This window comes from Rhincodon typus, chromosome 2, assembly GCF_021869965.1.
Source record: "Rhincodon typus isolate 14 chromosome 2, sRhiTyp1.1, whole genome shotgun sequence".
In the NCBI taxonomy this organism is placed as follows: domain Eukaryota; kingdom Metazoa; phylum Chordata; class Chondrichthyes; order Orectolobiformes; family Rhincodontidae; genus Rhincodon; species Rhincodon typus.
Genome location: NC_063333.1, coordinates 66,470,209 through 66,490,841, shown reverse-complemented (window position 1 = coordinate 66,490,841; position 20,633 = coordinate 66,470,209). Strand labels below are relative to the sequence as shown.

The following is a 20,633-nucleotide window of genomic DNA, read 5'->3' as shown; positions in this document are numbered from 1 at the left end:
GGGTCCTCTTCTATTTGTGATTTTTGTAAATGATTTGGATATAGGAGTGGAAGGGTGGATTAGTAAGGTGGGTTGAGTTGTGGATAGTGCGGAGGGCTGCTCTAGATTGCATAGGGACATTGATAGGATGCAGAGCTGGGCTGAAAAGTGGCAGATGGAGTTTAACCCTGAAAAGTGTGAGGTGGTTCATTTTGGAAGGACAAACTTGAAAGCAGAACACAGGGTTAACGGAAAGATTCTTGGCAGTGTGGAGGAGCAGAGGGATCTCGGGGTTCATGTCCATAGTTCCCTGAAAGCTGCCACCCAGGTGGATAGAGTTGTTAAGAAGGCATATGGTGTGTTAGCTTTCATTAATAGAGAGATTGAGTTCAAAAGCCGTGAAGTTATGCTCCAGCTATACAAAAGCCTGGTTCAGCCACGTCTGGAGTATTGTGTCCAGTGCTGGTCGTCTCATTACAGGCAAGATGTGGAAGCGTTGGAAAAGGTGCAGAGGAGATTTACCAGGATGTTGCCTGGAATGGAGGGAAAGTCTAACGAGGAAAGGTTGAGAGAGCTAGGGCTTTTCTCTTTAGAATGACGAAGGATGAGAGGTGACTTGATAGAGGTGTACAAAATGATCAGAGGTATAGATAGAGTGGATAGCCAGAGACTTTTTCCTAGGGTGGAGGTAGCTATTATGAGGGGGCATAGTTTTAAAGTGAGTGGAGGTAGATATAGGGGAGATGTCAGAGGTAGGTTCTTTACTCTGAGAGTGGTCGGGGCGTGGAATGCAGTGCTGGAGAGGGTAGTGGAGTCGGCCTCATTAGGGGCATTTAAGCGGCTATTAGATAGGCACATGGATGATAGTATAAGGTAGGGGTGGATGTTAGATAGACCTTAGGTTTAGGGTAAAACTTCGGCACAATATCGTGGGCCGAAGGGCCTGTACTGTGCTGTACAATTCTAGTTCTATGTTCTAAAACAGAAAACAGCAGCTCAGAAAGGCTGGAGAAAGCCAGCAGCAAGCAGCAGACATGTCAGGAACTAAGAGAGGTTCGGAAGCCCTGGGGGACAGCAAAACATGTGAGCTTTGCAGTGCCTGAAGAAGTGCCACTTGAGCCAAACCAGCAATGAGACTGGGAGCCAAGAGATTTGTAAGGCCTACAACAAGAACAAAACCTGTAAGTTTGATGTAGCCCAGGATAGATCAGTCAACTTAAACAGAGCTGAATTAAAGCCAGATGTATCGGAAAGGGTCAGGACATTCACGTTCTAGACAATAAAACCTACTCTCTCTTTCTCTCAAGAAAGCCTTGGGATTGGTTTTCCCTCATTGTTGACCTATTCGCTAAGTTTAATTAAAATATGATAGCAAGGTGCTGAAAAACACATTTTTAAATTGTTATAGCCAATTAAGAAGTCAATTAAAAAAGAGGGGGAACATGATCTCCTCCTCTCCTGATTGCTATGAGGCTTATTATCAACTTGTCAGTTAGCAGCTTACTAGCACCCGGAGTAATACAGCCCAATGATTCATCTATTGCTATCCGCAATTCCTCTAGGCTTATCTTTTGTTTCTTTTCTAGTCCCATGCCATTTATCTTGCACCATTGTCTTCTTTTGCATTTAATCCCAACTGCCTACCACGAAAATACAAATGTTTAACATGGATTTTCCCATTGTCATTTTTCCACATGGATGAGAGTTACACATTAGGACTTCGCCATAGCAGACTCAGAAGGAACTGTCTGGAAAATTGCAGATTCTGATGGACAATTTCATTTTGTCCTGAACCCTCAAAAATATCCATTTAAATCACAGAATTTGAAAAATCCAGCTGCAGTTAAGGTTAGACTATTAAATGCCTAAGCTAAGCTTTGGGTAACTATTCAATTGACCTCTCAATACACCATAGACAGGTCTAACTCCACCAGATACTTTACAACCACAGATCCTGATCTCCACCTCACCCACCTGGGATCTAACAATCCCGGCTCCACCAAGACCTGAAAGCCCATTCTCTGCATGAGACTCCAAAAATCCCTTCTCTCTGGCACTCAGTAGCTCACCTCACCCCTTAAGATGGAACAGACTCCCTCTCCTGCTGGATCTGACAAAACCCCTGCCCTAGAATCAGAATCTTCTGTCAGAAACACAGAGCTCTTTCTAATTCCGCACAATCTGATCCTGATTCCCACTCCTTGGAAATCACAGCCCCTACTACTACTAATTTGTATTTGCTTAAACTGTAACATTGCTAACTTTTCCAGCTCTGACAAAAGAGCTTAAATCTGTTTCTATCTCCATAAATTCTGTATGACCTGCTCAGCATTTTCACTGTTTTCCAGGTTTCCAAAACGTGTAATACTTTATAAAACTGAAAGAACTGTGGATGCTGTAAGTCAGAAACAAAATCAAAAACAAAAATTGCTAGTCTGTTGAGCTTTTCCAGCATTTCTTGTTTTTGTGTGTGTATACTTTCTTTTTATGAGGCAGTCTGTACCACACAGTACTGTGACATAGTGCAGGATGCATGCCGCAATTGCTAAATTTGGGGCAGATGAGAGGAAGATACCTGTGGGTGATTTGTAGCTGGGCTGTTGTGGTGCCACAGCGGTGTCCCTACTTCTGAGATAGAAGGGCTGGCTTCAGGTCCCAACTGTTCCAGAAGTGTGTCATAACACATCTGAGCAGGTATGACTGGTCATTCAGAAGTGTATGAAGCATGCCTGCCTGAATAAGCATTTTCATTGCTAAAGGACAAGTCCAGAACTATTTCTCACCTTGTAAGTGAAAAGCTATTACTGCTCACACTTTCAGTTTCAGGAGATCTCTTACTTGTTTTGTGTGTTTCCTTTTATCTTGATATTCTTAAATTTGTAATTAATTTACTAGCCTTCATTACTTTTAAAGTTTGTTCTAACTTACACCTACAAGAAGTGACTGTACATCAGCTATTTCTTCACCTTGTTTTGCACCGAGAAGCTCAAGGGCCATGGTTGTTCGTTAGGGCAAGAAAGACTAGAAGGCAGGGATATAAGCAAGGGGGCAAAAGGAGAGGTAGAAGGTTGGGTTGAAATTAGAGAGGAGGGTACAGTAACAAGAAAAGAGAGGAAAAAGGAAGAGGGATCAGAGCAGAGAAATGAAAAGCTGGATATGGGTAAACTGGAGGGGTGGGGTGGAGAGAAGAATTGGCAGAAAGAAAAAAGCACGCAGGAGGAGAGGAGAGGTAGACGGGTGAACAGTGGAAAGAGAGAGGTCAAACGTGGCTGACAACGGCAGAGGAGAGGAAAGCATCAAGGACAAGGAAGGGACAAGAAACATGGGAAAACAGGGTCAAATGAGGAGTGGAAGATTCTGGCTACTTACTGATTTCTGCTGAGTTGGTTGTCAGGCAAATAATATATGCCTCATGACAGTTAGTTGGGGTTGAATTAGAGTGGGACAATGGAGATCAGGGAAAGTAAATGGTGGTCAAACTCCGACTTCTACTGAACAGCCATTTGTTCCATTAAGGCGGTTCAGGTATTCTTCCAAGATTCTACTTTAATTTGTGGATTTGTTTTGTTTTGAGTGGATGGAGCTTTAAAGCCAAGTTGCTGATTTCATTTTTGAGTCTGGTTTCACATGCAGTTTGCAAGAACATTATCATTTTAATCATTTCCAGCTATGGCTGTTATAGGTGCTTGGCATTTCATTCCTCAGCTTCAATTCCCCATACATTTTCTGATTTTAGATTTCTCTTTTTTTCTGATATTTTCAAATTAACCTATTCAGAGATATTGTTACACACCTCCAAAGCAGGGGAACTTGAACCTGGGACTCCTGGCTCAGAGATAGGGATACTACCACTGTGCTAGAAGAGCCTTTTCTCCATTCTTTTATGAGTTGATTTTATTCTCTTTTAGCCGTTGACTTACTTGTTAGGTGTATTATGCGGGTTACTAGCGATGGATTTCGTTTTTTTTAAAACTGGTGTTTTCACTTGATAGGTTCACAACTAGCTACAATTTATTTTGAATGTTGAGACCAATCATCCATTTTATTATGCAATATATTATACAATCAAAGATAAACTTTTGGATTATCTCGTACAATTGAAAGTAAGCTGCATGGTCAGAGTGAGGGAGACATCACCAGCGTGCGACAGAGTATTGAGAATTTTGGTCAAAATGGGATTTCAGGGTGGGGTGGAAGAGGCACTTTACTTAAGTTTTCCTGCAAGAAATAAAGTCTCCAGAACAAAAGGTGAGCGGGAGAAAAAATAAGGCAAGGATCAAGAAGTGGACTACACTGAAATCAATGGCAGCATGATATCTCAAGAGCAAGGAAAGCAACTCATTGGTGAATAGGTTTGGTCTGTTTTACTGATCTTTAAAGTGGAAGTTTTGTACTTATTTTATGTTTAATTCTGTAGACTTTTGCTTTTTTTCTGTTTCTTCTAAGAAATAGCTTGAATGTTCTAAGTCAGTTCATACTAATTCACAGGATAACAAATAGTTTTTACAGTTACAGTCTGGTAGATCAGAAAGGCCAAGCGGAGGCACATCCTATGGTACATAAGAAGTCATGGGCACATCATGTGGCCCAGACAAACACATCTGCAAGAACTGTCACCAGCTGCACAAGCATCAGCTCCCTGTTTCGGAACTTGAGCACGCCTGGCATCACTGTTGTGCATCTGCAAGTCACAGGACTAGATGGATAGCACGGAAAACAAACAGCAGGTATAAATTTGCCATTCTTGTGTTGGCAGGCTATGACTAGTGAGTACTACAAGGATTAGTACCAGGCTCCCAGCTATTCAAAATATGTTTCAATGATATGGGGGTGAGGACCAAATGTAATATTTCCAAATATGTGATTGCTACAAAGCTAAGTGGGAATGTATGTTGTGAGGAAGATATAATAAGGGTTCAGGAGGATTTGGCCACGCTTAGTGAATAGACAAGAATTTTGCAGATGGAATGTAATGGGAGAAATAAAAGATTATCCACTTTGGTAGAAGAAACAGATGCACAGAGCATTTCTTAGCCTTTATTCTACAAGACTATGAATACAGGAATAGCGAAGTCTTGCTTCAATGAGTTTGGTTAGACCTCACCTGCAGTAGTGTGTGTAGTTTTGGTCTCCTTATCTCAAGAAAGATATTATTGTCATAAATTGAGTGCAACAAAGGTTCACCAGAGATTTTTCTGGGATGTCAGGACTGTCTTACGAAGAACAATTAGGCAAACTGGGCCTTAACTCTCTATAGTTTCAAGAATAAGAGGTGATCTCATTAAAATTTACAAAATGTTTAAAGGGACAGACAGGGTAAACATGAATAGGATGTTTCCCATGTTTGGAGACTCTAGGGAGCATAATTTAAAAATAAGAGTGATGTCACTTAGGTTTGAGATTAGACTTTACTTAAAAGTGTTGGAACTTTTTGGAACCTTTGGAATTCTCTACCATCGAGGGCTGTGGAAGCTCAGTCTTGGAGTATATATAAAATAGAGATCGATAGACTTTTCATTACCAACAGCGTTCAGGGTTATGGGGATGAAGTGAGTAAAAGGCATTGAAGTGTTCAATCAGCCATGATCATACCGAATGGTGGGGCAGTTTCCATGGGCTGGATGTCCTATTCCCTGTTCTTATGTACCTATAATAACCAGCTGCAACCATCGTAAGGAACTATCACGTCCTGTTAATTTTCTTGACTTTCTTTAGACCACTAACATGCCAGATGCACTGTTGAAAAGTCTTATTGATATATCTGGTTTGTCAAAAACTTTTGGCAAAGTTCTACACAAAATCTGTTACTTAAGCTTGAATTTAATTAATACAGTGAATAGTAAGAAATTCATTAAAGAGTAAGAAAAAAACAAGTATTAATAAGATTAAGGAACAGAAAAAAGTATAATTTTTCTCAAGTATCTCCATGTTGTTTCAAAACATATTGAGCCATTTCTAAATTATAACAAGCATTTGCTGTCAATATTGAGGTTAATTAGACATAATTAAGTACAAATGGTACAATAATAAGGGAAGGGGAGACGTAACAGATATTCAGGAGTCGAACACTTATGGTCTGCATTATCAGCTTTTCTTTATCCCTGGCTTACCATTATCCATTCCTTGTGTGCCTAATTGTCTTCTCTCCCTCTCAGCTCTGTCTCCACCTATGGCTTACTGCTGCAGACCCTACCAACACCTCCCGGTGTGTTCAATGTATATACCACCTTTTCTTAGCTATTTTCAGTTCTGAACAAGGGTCACTGGACCCGAAATGGTAATGCTGTTTTTTCTTCACAGATGCCAGACCTGCTGAATCTCTCCAATAATTTCTGTTTTTGTGTCAGATTTCCAGCATCTGCAGTTCCTGGTTTTATTTCAGAAGTTGCTATCTGAATTGCACTGTTCCTCTGTTTGCTGGGTAAACAACATCCTGTACTGGTTCACAATTGAAATCTACTGAATGGTGTGCAAATACTGTATTTGTCTGGTAGAAAAAGAAACTAAACTTGTCATAGATCAAATCACTGATTCAAAGCACCAAACAAGCCTTTTGTAGGGACTGCTCTCTCCACGATTCCCTCGGTTGCCCCATACTCCCCACTAGCCCTACCATCCCCGGCACCATTCCCTGCAACCGCAGGAAGTGCTACACCTGCCCCTACACCTCCCCACTCACCTCCATTCAAGGCACCAAACAACATCCCCAATAGATCAAGATTCAGTAAAAGAAATCATTTAACAATATGGCAAGTGTTAATTAATGCTCATTAACATCTCTGGTACTGGAAATTAACTGGTGTAAATGTGGTCTCATTCTTTCAGGTATTACTTGTTATGGTAATGGTATATTCTTAATTTATTCTTTCGCTTTCTTCTCTCTCTTTCTTATTTCAACCGTTTCTTCTTTATTTCACCTTTAATACCTTATTTCCACTGAATACACTTACTGAAATGCAAACTTCAGCCTTCGTCTTTGTGCTACTAATTCCGCAATCCTTCAATATGCTTGCTTAAGAAGATACCCAGTTACTAGTCCTGCTGGCTCAGACCTCAGATGTCTGGTCTCTCATACTTGAACAGGTTGCACTTAGCACACAAAGTACTCAAAAGCCAAAAGTCTAATTAGATTTTAGTTTTGCAGGTGGTGGTGCTCCCACGTATCTGCTGTTTTTGCCCTCCTAATCAACAAAACAACAATATGTTATATGGGTAGATTAGCAAAGCACATGTTGTCAAATGAATATTGCATATTGTTCTCATACATTTAAAATAAACTTCAATTTGGTCCTAACCATAAAGAATGATTTAAATCTGGGGTGCTGCAGGTAAGAGTAAGAACTTCTAATGTCAAATAATTTATATTTAGACAACTCTGTTATGCCTCATCACAGTAAACTGAGGCCCACTACAATCTCAATACACAAAATTTGCAAGCAAATGCAAACTGGAGAGCAGGGTATAGAGAAAGAGAGTGGGTGAATACACAGCAAAAGATGTATAAAACAAGTTAGATAAAATATTTTTGGCCAAATGACTAGCATAAGAAATTTATATGCCTAATTATTGGATATTGAAGATAAATGGGCCAAATACATACTTCATGAACTACTCCAAACAAGACTGTATAATGGGAATCATAAAGGTGGACAACAGGAGTTGAACGGGACTTAAACATGTCCAGTCACTACAGAACACTACTTTTTAAAAATTTAATCATTCATTTACTAGACGTGGCCATCACTGGCTAGACCAGTATTTATTGCCTATCCTTAGTTGCCCTTGCGACAGTCATGGTGAGGCACCTTCTTGGACAACAGGCCCTGCTGGTATGGTGAGAGTTCCAGGATTGTGACTCAGTGACAAGAACAGAAATATAGTTCCAAGGCAGGATGATGTGTGGCTTGAAAGGGAATTTGCAGGTGGTGGTGCTCCCACGTATCTGCTGTTTTTGCCCTCCTAATCAACAAAACAACAATATGTTATATGGGTAGATTAGCAGAGCACATGTTGTCAAATGAATATTGCATATTGTTCTCATACATTTAAAATAAACTTCAATTTGGTCCTAACCATAAAGAATGATTTAAATCCGGGGTACTGCAGGTAAGAGTAAGAACTTCTAATGTCAAATAATTTATTTACAATGAAACAGCAAAAAAAGTAAAGGAACATACAACATTCAAGGCCAGAAATGAATAGAGATCACTCTAGTTCACTTTTCTGTTTCCTAATATTTGAATTAGGCAATCTATTTCACTTCAAAGTGCTTGTTTCAATTTTACCTTGAAGGTATCTAAGCTAGCATAGTCAAAAACCAAAGCTCTCTGATTTCAATCCAGATGCTGACATTTGTCCATTGATGACCTCTGGTGCTGACCTCAACAAAATTAGTGGGGGAGTAACATCCTTTAACAATGAAGAAATAAATAGTACTTATAGAAAATGTTACCTGATCCTGTAATATTGACTCAAAATACTCATTCTGCACAATTCAAAATTGCAAGAAATGTCTTTTTCTTTAGACTTTTTCTTGAACAATACTTACAGCAAAATTGCTCTGAGCAGCATAATGCAGTGGCGTGGCTCCTTGGCTGTCTGATGGAATAGTGCCAGACTTGTTCCTTTCCAGTAGAAGGTGTCCAATTTGAGCATGACCTTAACGCAGGTATAAAATATATGTTTAAAATACAAACACCTGGAAATAACAATGTACAGTCAACCAGAAATGTAAAGCTTCTAGGTTATCAAAGTTACTCGTATTGAGTATAAAGCAAAGACATCTGGCTACATTCTGGTTCATTCAAGGTTAAATTGAGGTATTCAAGAGGGAATTAGATTGTTATCTGAAAAGGAAAGATGTGCAGGACTGTGGAAGAAAGTGGGGGAGTGACAAAACATAAATTGCTCCTATGGAGATCCAGTGCAGATGAGACAGGTTAAATGGCCTCCTTCTGTAATGTAATAACTTTGTGATTTCATGACAGAGATATGTAAAGACAAACAGTATTTTTTATTTCAAATATTCAACTTACATAGTTCAAAACTGAAGTAAATTCAAAACAAAGTTGCTACCCAAGTTGATAGGGTTGTTAAGAAGTAGTATGGTGTGTTGCCTTTCATTGGCAGCGAAATTGAGTTTAACAGCTGCGAGGTTATGCTACAGCTCTATAAAACCCTGATTAGACCACACCTGCTGCCTGGACTGAAGGGCAGGTCTGAGGAAAGGTTAAGGGAGCTACAGCTTTTTTCATTGGAGCGAAGAAGGATGAGAGGTGACTTGATAGAGGTGTACAAGATGATGAGAGGCAGAGATAGAGTGGATAGCCAGAGACTTTTTCCCAGGGTGGAAATGACTATTACGAGGGGGCATACTTTTAAGGTGATTGGAGGAAGGTATAGGGGAGATGTCAGAGGTAGGTTCTTTACACAGAGAGTGGTGGGTGCGTGGAATGCGCTGTCGGCGATGGTAGTGGAGTCAGATACATTAGGAAAATTCAAGCGACTCTTGGATAGGCACATGGATGATAGTAAAATGTAGGGTATGCACAGTAGTTTGATCTTAGAGTAGGATAATAGGTTGGCACAACATCATGGGCTGAAGGGCCTATACCGTGCCGTACTGTTCTACGTTCTATGAAACATTAAGCATTTTTTAAAATAATTTTGTCAGCAAAAAGTATTACACAGTAACTAGTTAATATATATTGGATGCAACTACCTAAGCAATGTAACTGTAAACATTTTTACATGTGAAACTAACTTTGGACAAGAACTGCTTTGATGTCTTTTTGGAAAAAAATATAATGACTGAGTCATGAATAATAGATCCCTACAAAGTCTATTCTCAGCCAATTGTCTTGCCTGTCTCAGGGTGGGGAAAAATGGAGGGAGAAATCAACTGTATCTTGCTTTTTTATTCCTCTGCTGTAAATAAATTGGGAAAAGAACAGGAACAGGCTCAAATATAATGTTCCCTAAAATTCAACAGTTTATCAATAACCAGCATTTATGTTTGCATACAAAGAACAGTTATTAGATACAATTCAGGAGTGTACTGGCTTCCCTAGAACCATGCATCAGCACAAGTCACCAAAAACACACATCAAGGGAGGAGTGGAAACAATTGTTGGCTGGTGGAGTACGCAGAGAGAGATAAAGGTCAGAACCATTCATTCTAACCGGAATTTGTCAATACACGTTAATTATTTGGTCAAAAGTAACAACATCATGAAGGAAATAAATTAAATGCAGGTGCTTGGAGAAGGAACCCACTGAGAATTTCATGAATGAAGAATTTCCTTCATGGATATAACCAAACTTTGTTAATTGCAGAAATAAGATTCTGCAGTAACTCTTACTTGTAATGTCAAATATGATGATAAGCTAAGATGAAACATACTAAAAATGATAAAAAGATTAAAGAGGGGTGACCACAGAATGGTTTGTGTGCTTACCTGTTAACTGTAGCTCCCTTTAATACATCTGTTAATGATGCCTCTTTTTAAATGATGGAGGTGTCATTTAGTAATCTTTGGGTCTGCACAGGTCAGGAGAGGATCTTGAAAATGTGGATTCAATGTTATCTGCATTGTTGAATCACATCAATATTGGTGGATTGTGGGAGATGAAAATTTGTTCTTTAGAGAAAGGGACAATGGCTGATAAAGATTGAGGGAATTGTTATCCTTTCCATCCTTTTTCACTAGAGACTGAGGTGAAAGTGAAGGTAGGACACTTCATTCAAAAAGTTCTCCTCTACAGTTCATACCAACCTATGCTTAAACTTCAAACAAGGTTTGAGGTGAATATGAAGGATTTCAGAGAGGTTCACAGCAAGCTAACACTGAGCTCTCTGAAGGAGAGATCAGCCTCGATAACAGTAGGGCTCTTTGCCAAAGCCCTTCACGAGGGCAAGGATGAATCAGGTGGAAGCATGTAAAGTTCATTCACATGACAAGACACCTACACGAGACAGCTAAAATGGCTAATGTACAGTTAAATGAAAACTCAAACTTAGATGGCAGCTGGTAGGAGATACCATCTGAAATTCTTACAGAACCCCCACATCAAGGTTGAGCAAAGGCTTTCTTGATATGGTCGGAGAATGGTGACAATGGGCTGTTTAGCATGTCCTACTTGTGACAGATTCCAATGCAGTGACAAGAAGGGATGAAAACATTGCCTCCGATTTTCTGGGGCGCAGTAATCATCATCAGATTACTGTTCTGCTTGAACTGTAAACCACGATGAACCTTCTCCCCATTTATCAATGTGTTTGTCTTTCCTGGATATGCAAAATGTAGCGTGTCTTAGAGAGCTCTGACACAGCGCTGTACAGTTGAGTGAAGACAGGTTGCTTCCTCTTCTAACCCCTTTTCATAGCACTAACTGCTGTATGGTAAGTTTGAAAGTGCAGTGTGAACATTAATGAATGTGAGAATGGGTGATTACGTAAATGGGTATTTGGGTGAGGTTAGTGTGTTGAGTGGATAAAATGGCAGGAGGGTAAAATGAAAAGGTGAGTAGGCAGGTTGGAAGATTGGTTTGGAACTAGCTTCTGATGAAGGGTCACTGGACCCAAACTGTTGACTCTGTTTTGTCTCCACAGATGCTGTCAGGCCTGCTGAGTTTCTCTAGCAATTTCTACTTTGTGGAAATTATGGATACTAGCAGATCAGGTCAGGTTAGGGCAGTCGTGCTGGGGTAATCTGAGGGTCAGATGACTAGTTGGTGAGTTATGGAGGCTAATTGGTAGGGTAGTTGGGGAGTCAGGGGATTACAAAGGGGTATAATCAGAAGAAAGAGTTGGGGTGGTCAATGTGAATGATTGGGGATCAGTTCTGAAGTTAACCAGGAGTCAAACTAGGTTCTTTTTCTGTCTACACAGCAATCTGGAAGGTACCACACATTGAAATAAGCAAGCCACTCACAGTTTGGTGAAATCTTGGTGAACTGTAAGATGTAAACTGCCTAAAGAGAAAAAGGAATTATACTCATAAATGTTTTATGTCCACTGGAAATAAAATCTAGAGGGAACAACCATTTGGGCAACTAGCTGAGAGAGCTCATGTCCTTACCTTGTTGGAAGGAATGTGCGCCAAGAAAAGTCAAATTTAAAATCAGCCATGAATATTGCACCATAATTAGAAACACCAGTTTCTGAGATTAGAATCTCAGTTAGCCCAGAATTTAAAACCATGTTCAAGTAAATTTATGTAAATTATGCATAAGCTGTCCAAGAATTGTTGGATACATAATCATAATATGATTGCCAGAAGTGTCCTAAGTGCAATTTTAGGACTAATTACCCAATAATGCTGCCCAGTGTAGAGGAGTTCGAAATAAATTATCATAAGATGTTATATTGCATCCTTCATACAAGGTCAATACATCAACCACAGCATCATTTCCATCAGCAACAGCAAAATGAAGTGGCGTTCGTCCTTCATAGTCCTGCCAGTTCAATAATGATTCAGTAGGAGCAGCTTCCTATCAAGTGGAAAAAATAAGAATGTTATAATATGTACTGATAATATTTTTAAAATTAGTAAACCTTTAAGTAGCACATTTTAGGTAGCACATCTAGCAGCCATAGAGCCACAGAAATGTACAGCACGCAAACAGACCGTTTGGTCTAACTCATCTACGCCAACCAGATATTCTAAATTAATCCAGTTCCATTTGCCAGCATTTGGCCCATTTCTCTCTACACCCTTCCTCTCATACCAGATGCCTTCTAATTGGTACACCACTTCCTCTGCCAGCTCATTCCATACATGCACTACCTTGTGTGTGCAAAGGTTGCCCCTTAGGTACTTTTCAAATCATTTCCCCTCTCACCATAAACCTATGCCCTCTAACTTTAGGCTCCCCTACCCTGGGGAAAAGACCTTGGCTATTCACTCTATCCATGTCTATCATGATTTTATGTAACTCTATAAGGTCACCCCTCAGCCTCCGACACTCCAGGGAAAATAACCCCAAACTATTCAGCCTCTCCCTATAGCTCAAACACTCCAATCCTGGCAACAGCCTTTTAAATCTTTTCAAATTTCACAATATCCCTCCTACACAGGGAGAACAGAATTGAACGCAGTATTCCAAAAGTGGCCTTATCAATCTCCTGTACAGCCGCAACATGACCTCCCAACTCCTATACTCAATGCGCGGACCCATAAAGGCAAGCATACCAAATGCCTTCTTCACTATCCTGTCTACCTGCGACTCCACTTTCAAGGAACTATGAAGCTTTATTCCAAGGTCTCTTTGTTCAGCAACACTCCCCAGGATGTGACCATTAAGTGCTCAGGTCCTGCCCTGATTTGCCTTTCCAAAATGCAGCACCTCATACTAATCGAAATTAAACTCCATCTGCCACTCCTCAGCCCATTGGCCCATCTGATCAAGATCCTCTCCAAATTGTATTCAGTACCAATATTCAGGTAAACGTGACTGTTTCTACGGAGAGTAATGCCACAGTTAAGTCCCTGGCACTGTAAACTCAGATGCAAAAAGGGAAATGAGGTAGACTGGGAAAGCAAGAATGTTAGGGGATTCAACAGTTATAGCAGAAGGGTTATAGGAGAGAGTTATCAAGCAAGTGAGAAAGTTCTGTTGAATAGTGGTGAGTTATAAAACACTTTCTGTAGAGAAGAGTAACCATTAGGTCCAGGTTAAAAGAAAGGTCACAGGATTATGGTTTTATGACTGTTTTAAGGTCCAAGAAAACAAATTCTGGCTAACGTTTTTTTGTTTATTCATTTTATGTGATATGGGCATTGGCTGGATGGCCAGCATTTATTGCCTGTCCCTAGTTGCCCTTGAGAAGGTGGTGGTGAGCTGCCTTCTTAACCTGCAGCAGTCCACCTGCTGTGGGTTGATGTGCAATGCCATTAGGGCGGGAATTCCAGGACTTTGACCCAGTGACAGTGAAGGAACAGCGACATATTTCCAAGTCAGGATGGTGAGTGGCTCGGAGGGGAACTTGAAGGTGGTGGTGTTCTCACGTATCTGATGCCCTTGTTCTTCTAAATGGAAGTGGTCGTGGGTCTGGAAGGTACTATCTGAGGATCTTCAGTGAATCTCTGCAGTGCATCTTGTAGATTGTACACACTGCTGCTACTGAGTGTCGGTGGTGGAGGGAGTGGATGCAATACCAATCAAGTGGGCTGCTTTGTCCTGGATGGTGTCAAGCTTCTTGAGTGCTGTTGGTGCTGCACTCATCCAGGCAAATGGGGAGTATTCCATCACACCCCTGACTTGTGCCTTCTAGATGGTAGACAGGTTTTGGGGAGTTGGGAGGTGAGTTATTCGCCGCAATATTCCTAGCTTCTGACCTGCTCTTATAGCCACTGTGTTTATGTGGTGAGTCCAGATTGAGTTTCTGATCAATGGTTACTCCCAGGATGTTGATAGTGGGGGATTCAGTGATAGTAACACCATTGAATATTAAGGGGTGGTGGTTAGATTGGCTCTTATTGGTGATGGTCCTAGCCTGGCATTTGTGTGGCACAAATGTTACTTGCCACTTGTCAGCCCACACCCGGATATTGTCCAGATCATGTTGCACTTGGACATGGACTGATTGAGTGTCTGAGAAGTCGTGAATGGGCAATCATCGGTGAATGACCCTACTTTTGACCTTCAGATGGAGGGAAGGTCGCTGATGAAGCAGCTGAAGATGGTTGGGCCTAGGATACTATGCTGAGGAACTCCTGCAGAGATGTCCTGGAGCTAAGATGACTGACCTCGAATAACCACGACCATCTTCCAATGTGTCAGGTATGACTTTAAACCACCGGAGAGTTTGCCCCCTGATACGTATTGATTCCAGTTTTGCTAGGGCTCCCTGATGCCATACTTGGTCGAATGCAGTCTTGATGTCAAGGCATGTCACTCTCACCTCACCTCTGGCATTCAGCTCTTTTTGTCAATGTTTGAAGCAAGGCTGTAATGGGGTCAGGGGCTGAGTGGCCCTGGCAGAATCCAAACTGGGCATCACTGAGCAGGTTATTGCTGAGTAGGTTCTGCCTGATAGCACTGTTGATGACACCTTCCATCCACTTCACTGAGGATCGACAGTAGACTGATGGGGCAGTAATTGGCCGGGTTGGATTTGTCCTGCTTTTTACGTACAGGATGTACTTGGGCAATTTTCCACATTACCAGGTAGGTGCCACTGTTGGAACTGTACTGGAACAGCTTGGCTAGGGGAGCAGCAAGTTCTGGAGCACAAGTCTTCAGTACTATTGCTGGAATATTGTCAGGGCCCGTAGCCTTTGCAGTATCCAGTGCCTCCAACTGTTTCTTGCTGTAAGGTAGAGTGAATCGAATTGACTGAAGAGGTATCTGTGATGCTGGGGACCACTGGAGGAGGCCGAGATGGATCATCCACTTGGTACTTCTGGCTGAAGATTGTTGCAAAAGTTTCAGCCTTATCTTTTGTACTGATCCTGGGCTCTTCTATCATTGAGGATGGGGATATTTGTGTGGTCTCCTCCTCCAGTGAGTTGTTTAATCGTCCACCACCATTCACGACCGGATGTGGCAGGACTGCAGGGCTTAGATCTGATCTGTTGGTTGTGAGATCGCTTCGCTCTGTCTATTACTTGCTGTTTAGCATGCAAGTAGTCCTGTTTGGTGGCTTCACCAGGTTGATACCTCATCTTCAGGTATGTCTGGTGTTGCTCTTGGCATGCGCTCCTGCACTCTCCATTGAACCAGGATTGATTCCCTGGCTTAGAGATAGTAAGAACTGCTGGTACTGGAGTCAGAGATAACACAGTGTGGAGCTAGAGGAACACAGCAGGCCAGGCAGCATCAGAGCAGCAGGAAAGCTGACGTTTCGGGTCAGGACCCTTCTTCCGAAATGGGGGATGGGGAAGGGAGCTCAGAGCTAAATAGATAGAGGAGGGGTGGGGCTGGGGAAGGTAGGTGTGATGGTCTTCCCCAGCCCCTTCCCCAGCCACACCGCTCCTCTATCTATTTATTTCAGATCTCCGTTCCCCATCCCCCATTTCTGAGGAAGGGTCCCAACCCGAAACGTCAGGTTTCCTGCTCCTGTGATGCTGCCTGGCTTGCTGTATTCCTCCAGCTCCACACTGCGTTATCCTTGATTCCCTGGCTTCATGGTATTGGTTGAGTGGGGGATATGCTGGGCTACGAGGTTACAGATTGTGCTGGAGTACAATTCTGCTGCTGTTGATGGCCCACAGTGCCTCATGGATACTCAGTCTTGAGTTGCTAGATCTATTCGAAGTCTGTCTCATTTATCACGGTGATAGTGTCACACAACACAATGGAGGTTATTAATATAGAACAGGGAACTGTACAGCACAGGAACGGGCCCTTCAGCCCAATGAACATGATGCCAAATGAAACTAATTGGTTCTTGCCATTGGTCTATATCCCTCCGTTCTTTGCATATTTGTGTGTTTATCTAAACATCCCTTAAATACCCCTATTGTATCTGCCTCTACTACCACCCCTGGCAGTGATTTTCAGACTCCTACCACTCTCTGTGTAAAAAACATGACCCGCACCTCTCCTTTGAAATTTCCCCCACTAACCTTAAATGCATGCCCACTGGTGTTAGAATTATTCTCAATGTGAAGGCGGGACTTCATCTCCACAAGGACTGTGCAGTGGTCACTCTGACCAATATTATCATGGACAGATGCATTTTCAGCTGGCAGATTGGTAAGGATGAGGTCAAGTATGTTTTTCCCTCTTGTTGGTTTGTTCACCACCTGCAGCAGACCCAGTCTAGCAGCTATGTCCTTTAGGACCTGACCAGCTCAGTCAGTAGTACTGTTGCCGTGCCATTCTTGGTGGTGGACATTGAAATGCCCCAGCCAGAATACATTTTGTGCTCTTGGCTATGTTTAACCTGAAGCTACAAGACTTTATGGGGTCCAAAGTCAATGTTGAGGACTCCCAGGGCAACTCCCTCCTAACTGTACACCAGTATGCCTTCACCTCTGCTGGGTCTGTCCTGCCGGTGAGACAGGACATATCCAGGGATGGTGATGGTGGTGTCTGGGACATTGTCTGTAAGGTATGATTCCGTTGAGTATGACTATATCAGGCCGTTGCTTGACTAGTCTGTAAGACAGCTCTCCTAATTTTGGCACTAGCCCCCAGATATCAGTGAGGAAGACTTTGCAGTGTCAAAAGGGCTGTTTCTGCAGTTGTCTTTTCCAGTGCCTAGGTCAATGCCAGGTGATCTGTTCAGTTTCATTTCTTTAATACTTTGTAGCGAATGGTATAACTGAATGGCTTGCTATGTCATTTCAGACAGCAATTGAGAGTTAACTACATTGCTGTGGGTCTGAAGTCACTGGTAGGGATAGCAGTTTCCTTCCCTGAATGGCTTTAGTGAACTAGATGGGTTTTTCTGATAATCAACAATGGATTTATGGTCATCACTGCACTCTTAATTCCAGATTTTTTTTTACTGAATTCAAATTCCACCATCTGCTGTGATGGGATTCAAACGCAGGTGCCTGGAACATTATCTGAGTCTCTGGATTAACAGTCTAGCGGTAATACCACTGGGCCATCACCTCCCCATTTACTTATCGTCTGGGTGCAGGTGATTTTTTTTTAGTTTTTAAAAGTCTTCCTGTGGAGCTAAGAAGAGCAGAAGCGGTCCCTTGGCTTATAGTGTACACTGTTGTCCTTCCTCAAACTCCCTAATGTCCAATTCAGCAAGCAACTCCCATTCTCTTGAATTTATCTGCAAGGTGGAATGCAGTGAGATGATTTCTCTTGTGCACTGAGTTGCCTGTGCAACCCTTCCCAAAGGTACAGGCAAAGTCCAAGGACCAATTTCTGGCAATGTTCTTGGTTTGAGATGAGGCTGGGTCTAGACTCCAACCTAGCTCAAGATGCTTTAAACAGTACAATGCGATTGCTATTAATCTCCTTTTCCAACAGAATCAGTTGGAGAATAGAGATGAACAAAATTAAAGCTAATCCTCTGAAGATTGATCTACTGTCTACGGATAATACAAAGCCACTTAATTCAATTTAATAATTATTTAATTTTGAATTGAACAAAAAGCCCCCTTCCCTGGCATTCCAATTGCTTAATTCAATTTACTGGTTAATTAATTTTTAAAGCATAAAACAATAGTGAATTATTAATAGACTGAAGTTATGATGCAACAATAATACAGCAAAGATACTCCTATTCACTCCACTCCCACACCAATGCAATTTCTATTGTCTTCAGTCATTGCAATAGAGTTTTTATCAACATGCTTACCAGAATGCACTTCACTGTGTGAATGGCTGTAGTGTCTTTGTTACTGGCAGCCCAATGGAGTGGGATTTTGCCTTCAATGTCAGGAATGCCTATATTGGAATCATGTTTTATCAGCAGTTTAACATGTTCTGGATGGTTGTAGTAGGCACTCCAATGTAATGCTGTTTGCTACAAAAATTAAAACAATTAAAAATAAGGCAATTGAGATTACTATTGATACCAGGTCATTGTGTCTTCCTTGTTCAAAAAAATTAAGCCGTCTATATTAGTGTTCTATTATAACAGAGGTGGGTCAAGGCTCCACAGTAAATTGTCAGTCTTAGCTCTTCTGTCATATTAAAACATTGAACAAAGGCCAGGTACTTTTGAGCAAGAAGAGAAAGGTAAAATTTTAAAAATAAATAATTCCAGATGAACCATAATGCACTTTTCATTGACAAAATAAGAATGACATTAGTAGAGTCCTGGGTGTTGGTTAACAGGAAAAATGTAATTCATTAGGTGGATAAGAAGGAAGCAAGAATGAGAAAAAGGTTAGAAAAAATACAACATTTGAAATATTGGGCCAAATCTTCCATGAGTGAAGTCAGATTGCAATTCTGCTTCTTTTAAACATACCCTGCCCAGAGCTCCAAGTTTCTAGTCTGATGTTTCAATTTGGGCTTCTTGAGAAATACACTGTAACTATGCCAGAAGCCTTGCAATGCAGTGCAGCATCAGCACTGGATGACAAACCACATCGCCCTTTTTAAAGCAGTACTGCACATTCTGGGGACTCTGGGTGAGGTGAGTGAGGGGTTGGGACAGCTGGTACGTGTGCTAGCCAGTAGGTAATAGAATAGGATGGCAGATGGGTGAGAACTTAGGTATCAGATATGACAGTGTTGGGGGTAGGGCTACAAATGCATAGGTGAGGGGGTGACAATTAAGTAGGTGAGGCAGAAGGGTAGCAAGTGTGGGTGAGAGAGAATAATTGTTTTGATTATATTCCCATTGCCAAAAGATTTTGCACTTGAGTATATTTAAATGAAATCAGACCACTGATTAGTTTTATGTCAGTACATTTGCATTGCTGTAGCAGCTTTGAATGCAAATAACCTGCTACAAGAAATAAATAAAAATGATCAGCGTGAATAATTATTGTTTACTGCACGTGGTTAGAGGCATAATATTCTGAACTAACAAATTACATTATGTGATGGACTATATTATTTTAAATTTAATTCTGGCAATATTATACTTTCCATAATTTGGGACATCAACATGATAAATATGTTTTACAGTTTTAAATATTTTCCTTGTCTATGATTCCAAACTACATGCATTAAATTTAACTGCATTGTTGCAGTCTATTTAGAATTCTTGGATACATGATTCTGTTCTGTAAGTTGAATCTATCCACATTAGAGAACATTATTCTTTTCATGTGAAATGAGTTTTGCAATGGAGCAGAAAATTACCTTTGTGACACAGCTTGAGCATCTTGGCTATGTTATCCCAATTTGGCCACTGATTTCAGATTTTTAAACAATGATTTGCAGATTCTTATTAAGCAATACTTTTCTGATTTAAAATGCTCTTTAAAACCTACTTTTTTGACCAAGATCTTTTGTGGGATGTGAACATGCTGGCAAGGCTAGTATTTGTTGCTCATGCCCAACTGCCCTTGAGAACGTGGTGGTCAGCTACCTTCTAGCTGCAGTCCATCCGTTACAGATGTAGAGATAAGATTAATGAATATGCAGAAAAGTATCTGGGGTAGGCTCTGAAGTAAGTGTGATCTCAGTTATGTGACAGACTGAATCAGTAAATCATAACTGGAGCAGTTTCATAGAATTGCCTTCTGGTTTCAGCATCCTTCACTTGGCATCTGTGCATGAACTGACCAATCCATGTACAGCAACAGTGAAGGAACGTACTGACTTTCCTGGCTTTTCGGATCGCTGGTCAGAACATGTGTATTTGATAACGAGGTTTTCCTTGGGAGTAAAGTAAGCACTGATGGTAGCTTAGACTGACTGAAAATTTATGAAGATGTCATCTGCATCACGTCTAATAAGGATATCTTCAGCATCAAAGCCTATTGCGTATAGGAAAGCATTGCCATGGAACTGTTGTTGTTTCAAAGGTTACACGGAGGCTGCAAAAATGGCACCTCCTGTAATTCTCATCTATATAGTCGCATTGGTCCTTCAATGGTATCAAAGAACTGCAAAAGAAGGGACTTTCAGCTGTGTGAACATGCTGCCACCTTACAGTACGTTTCCCTTGAGTAAGCCTCAAGATTTCTCTTGAGGTTTATCAAGTTGCTCTGAGAAAAACACCACACCAAAATGAGCTGCAGTAAGTCAACATAAAAGCGAAGGTGGCCATTTGGTTTCAG

At 41.2% G+C, this 20,633-nt stretch overlaps 1 protein-coding gene across 1 annotated transcript in view; it reads right to left on the bottom strand.

Annotated features, from left to right (window-relative positions):
- Positions 1-20,633, bottom strand: part of invs (inversin) — a 155,541-nt gene that overhangs the window by 129,959 nt on the left and 4,949 nt on the right. The window contains exons 2-4 of the mRNA XM_048608231.1: positions 18,251-18,418; positions 12,291-12,471; positions 8,528-8,637 (exon numbers count right to left, since the gene is read on the bottom strand). Coding sequence (XP_048464188.1) covers positions 8,528-8,637; positions 12,291-12,471; positions 18,251-18,418 — 459 coding nt within the window. The remainder of the gene's footprint in view (positions 1-8,527; positions 8,638-12,290; positions 12,472-18,250; positions 18,419-20,633) is intronic.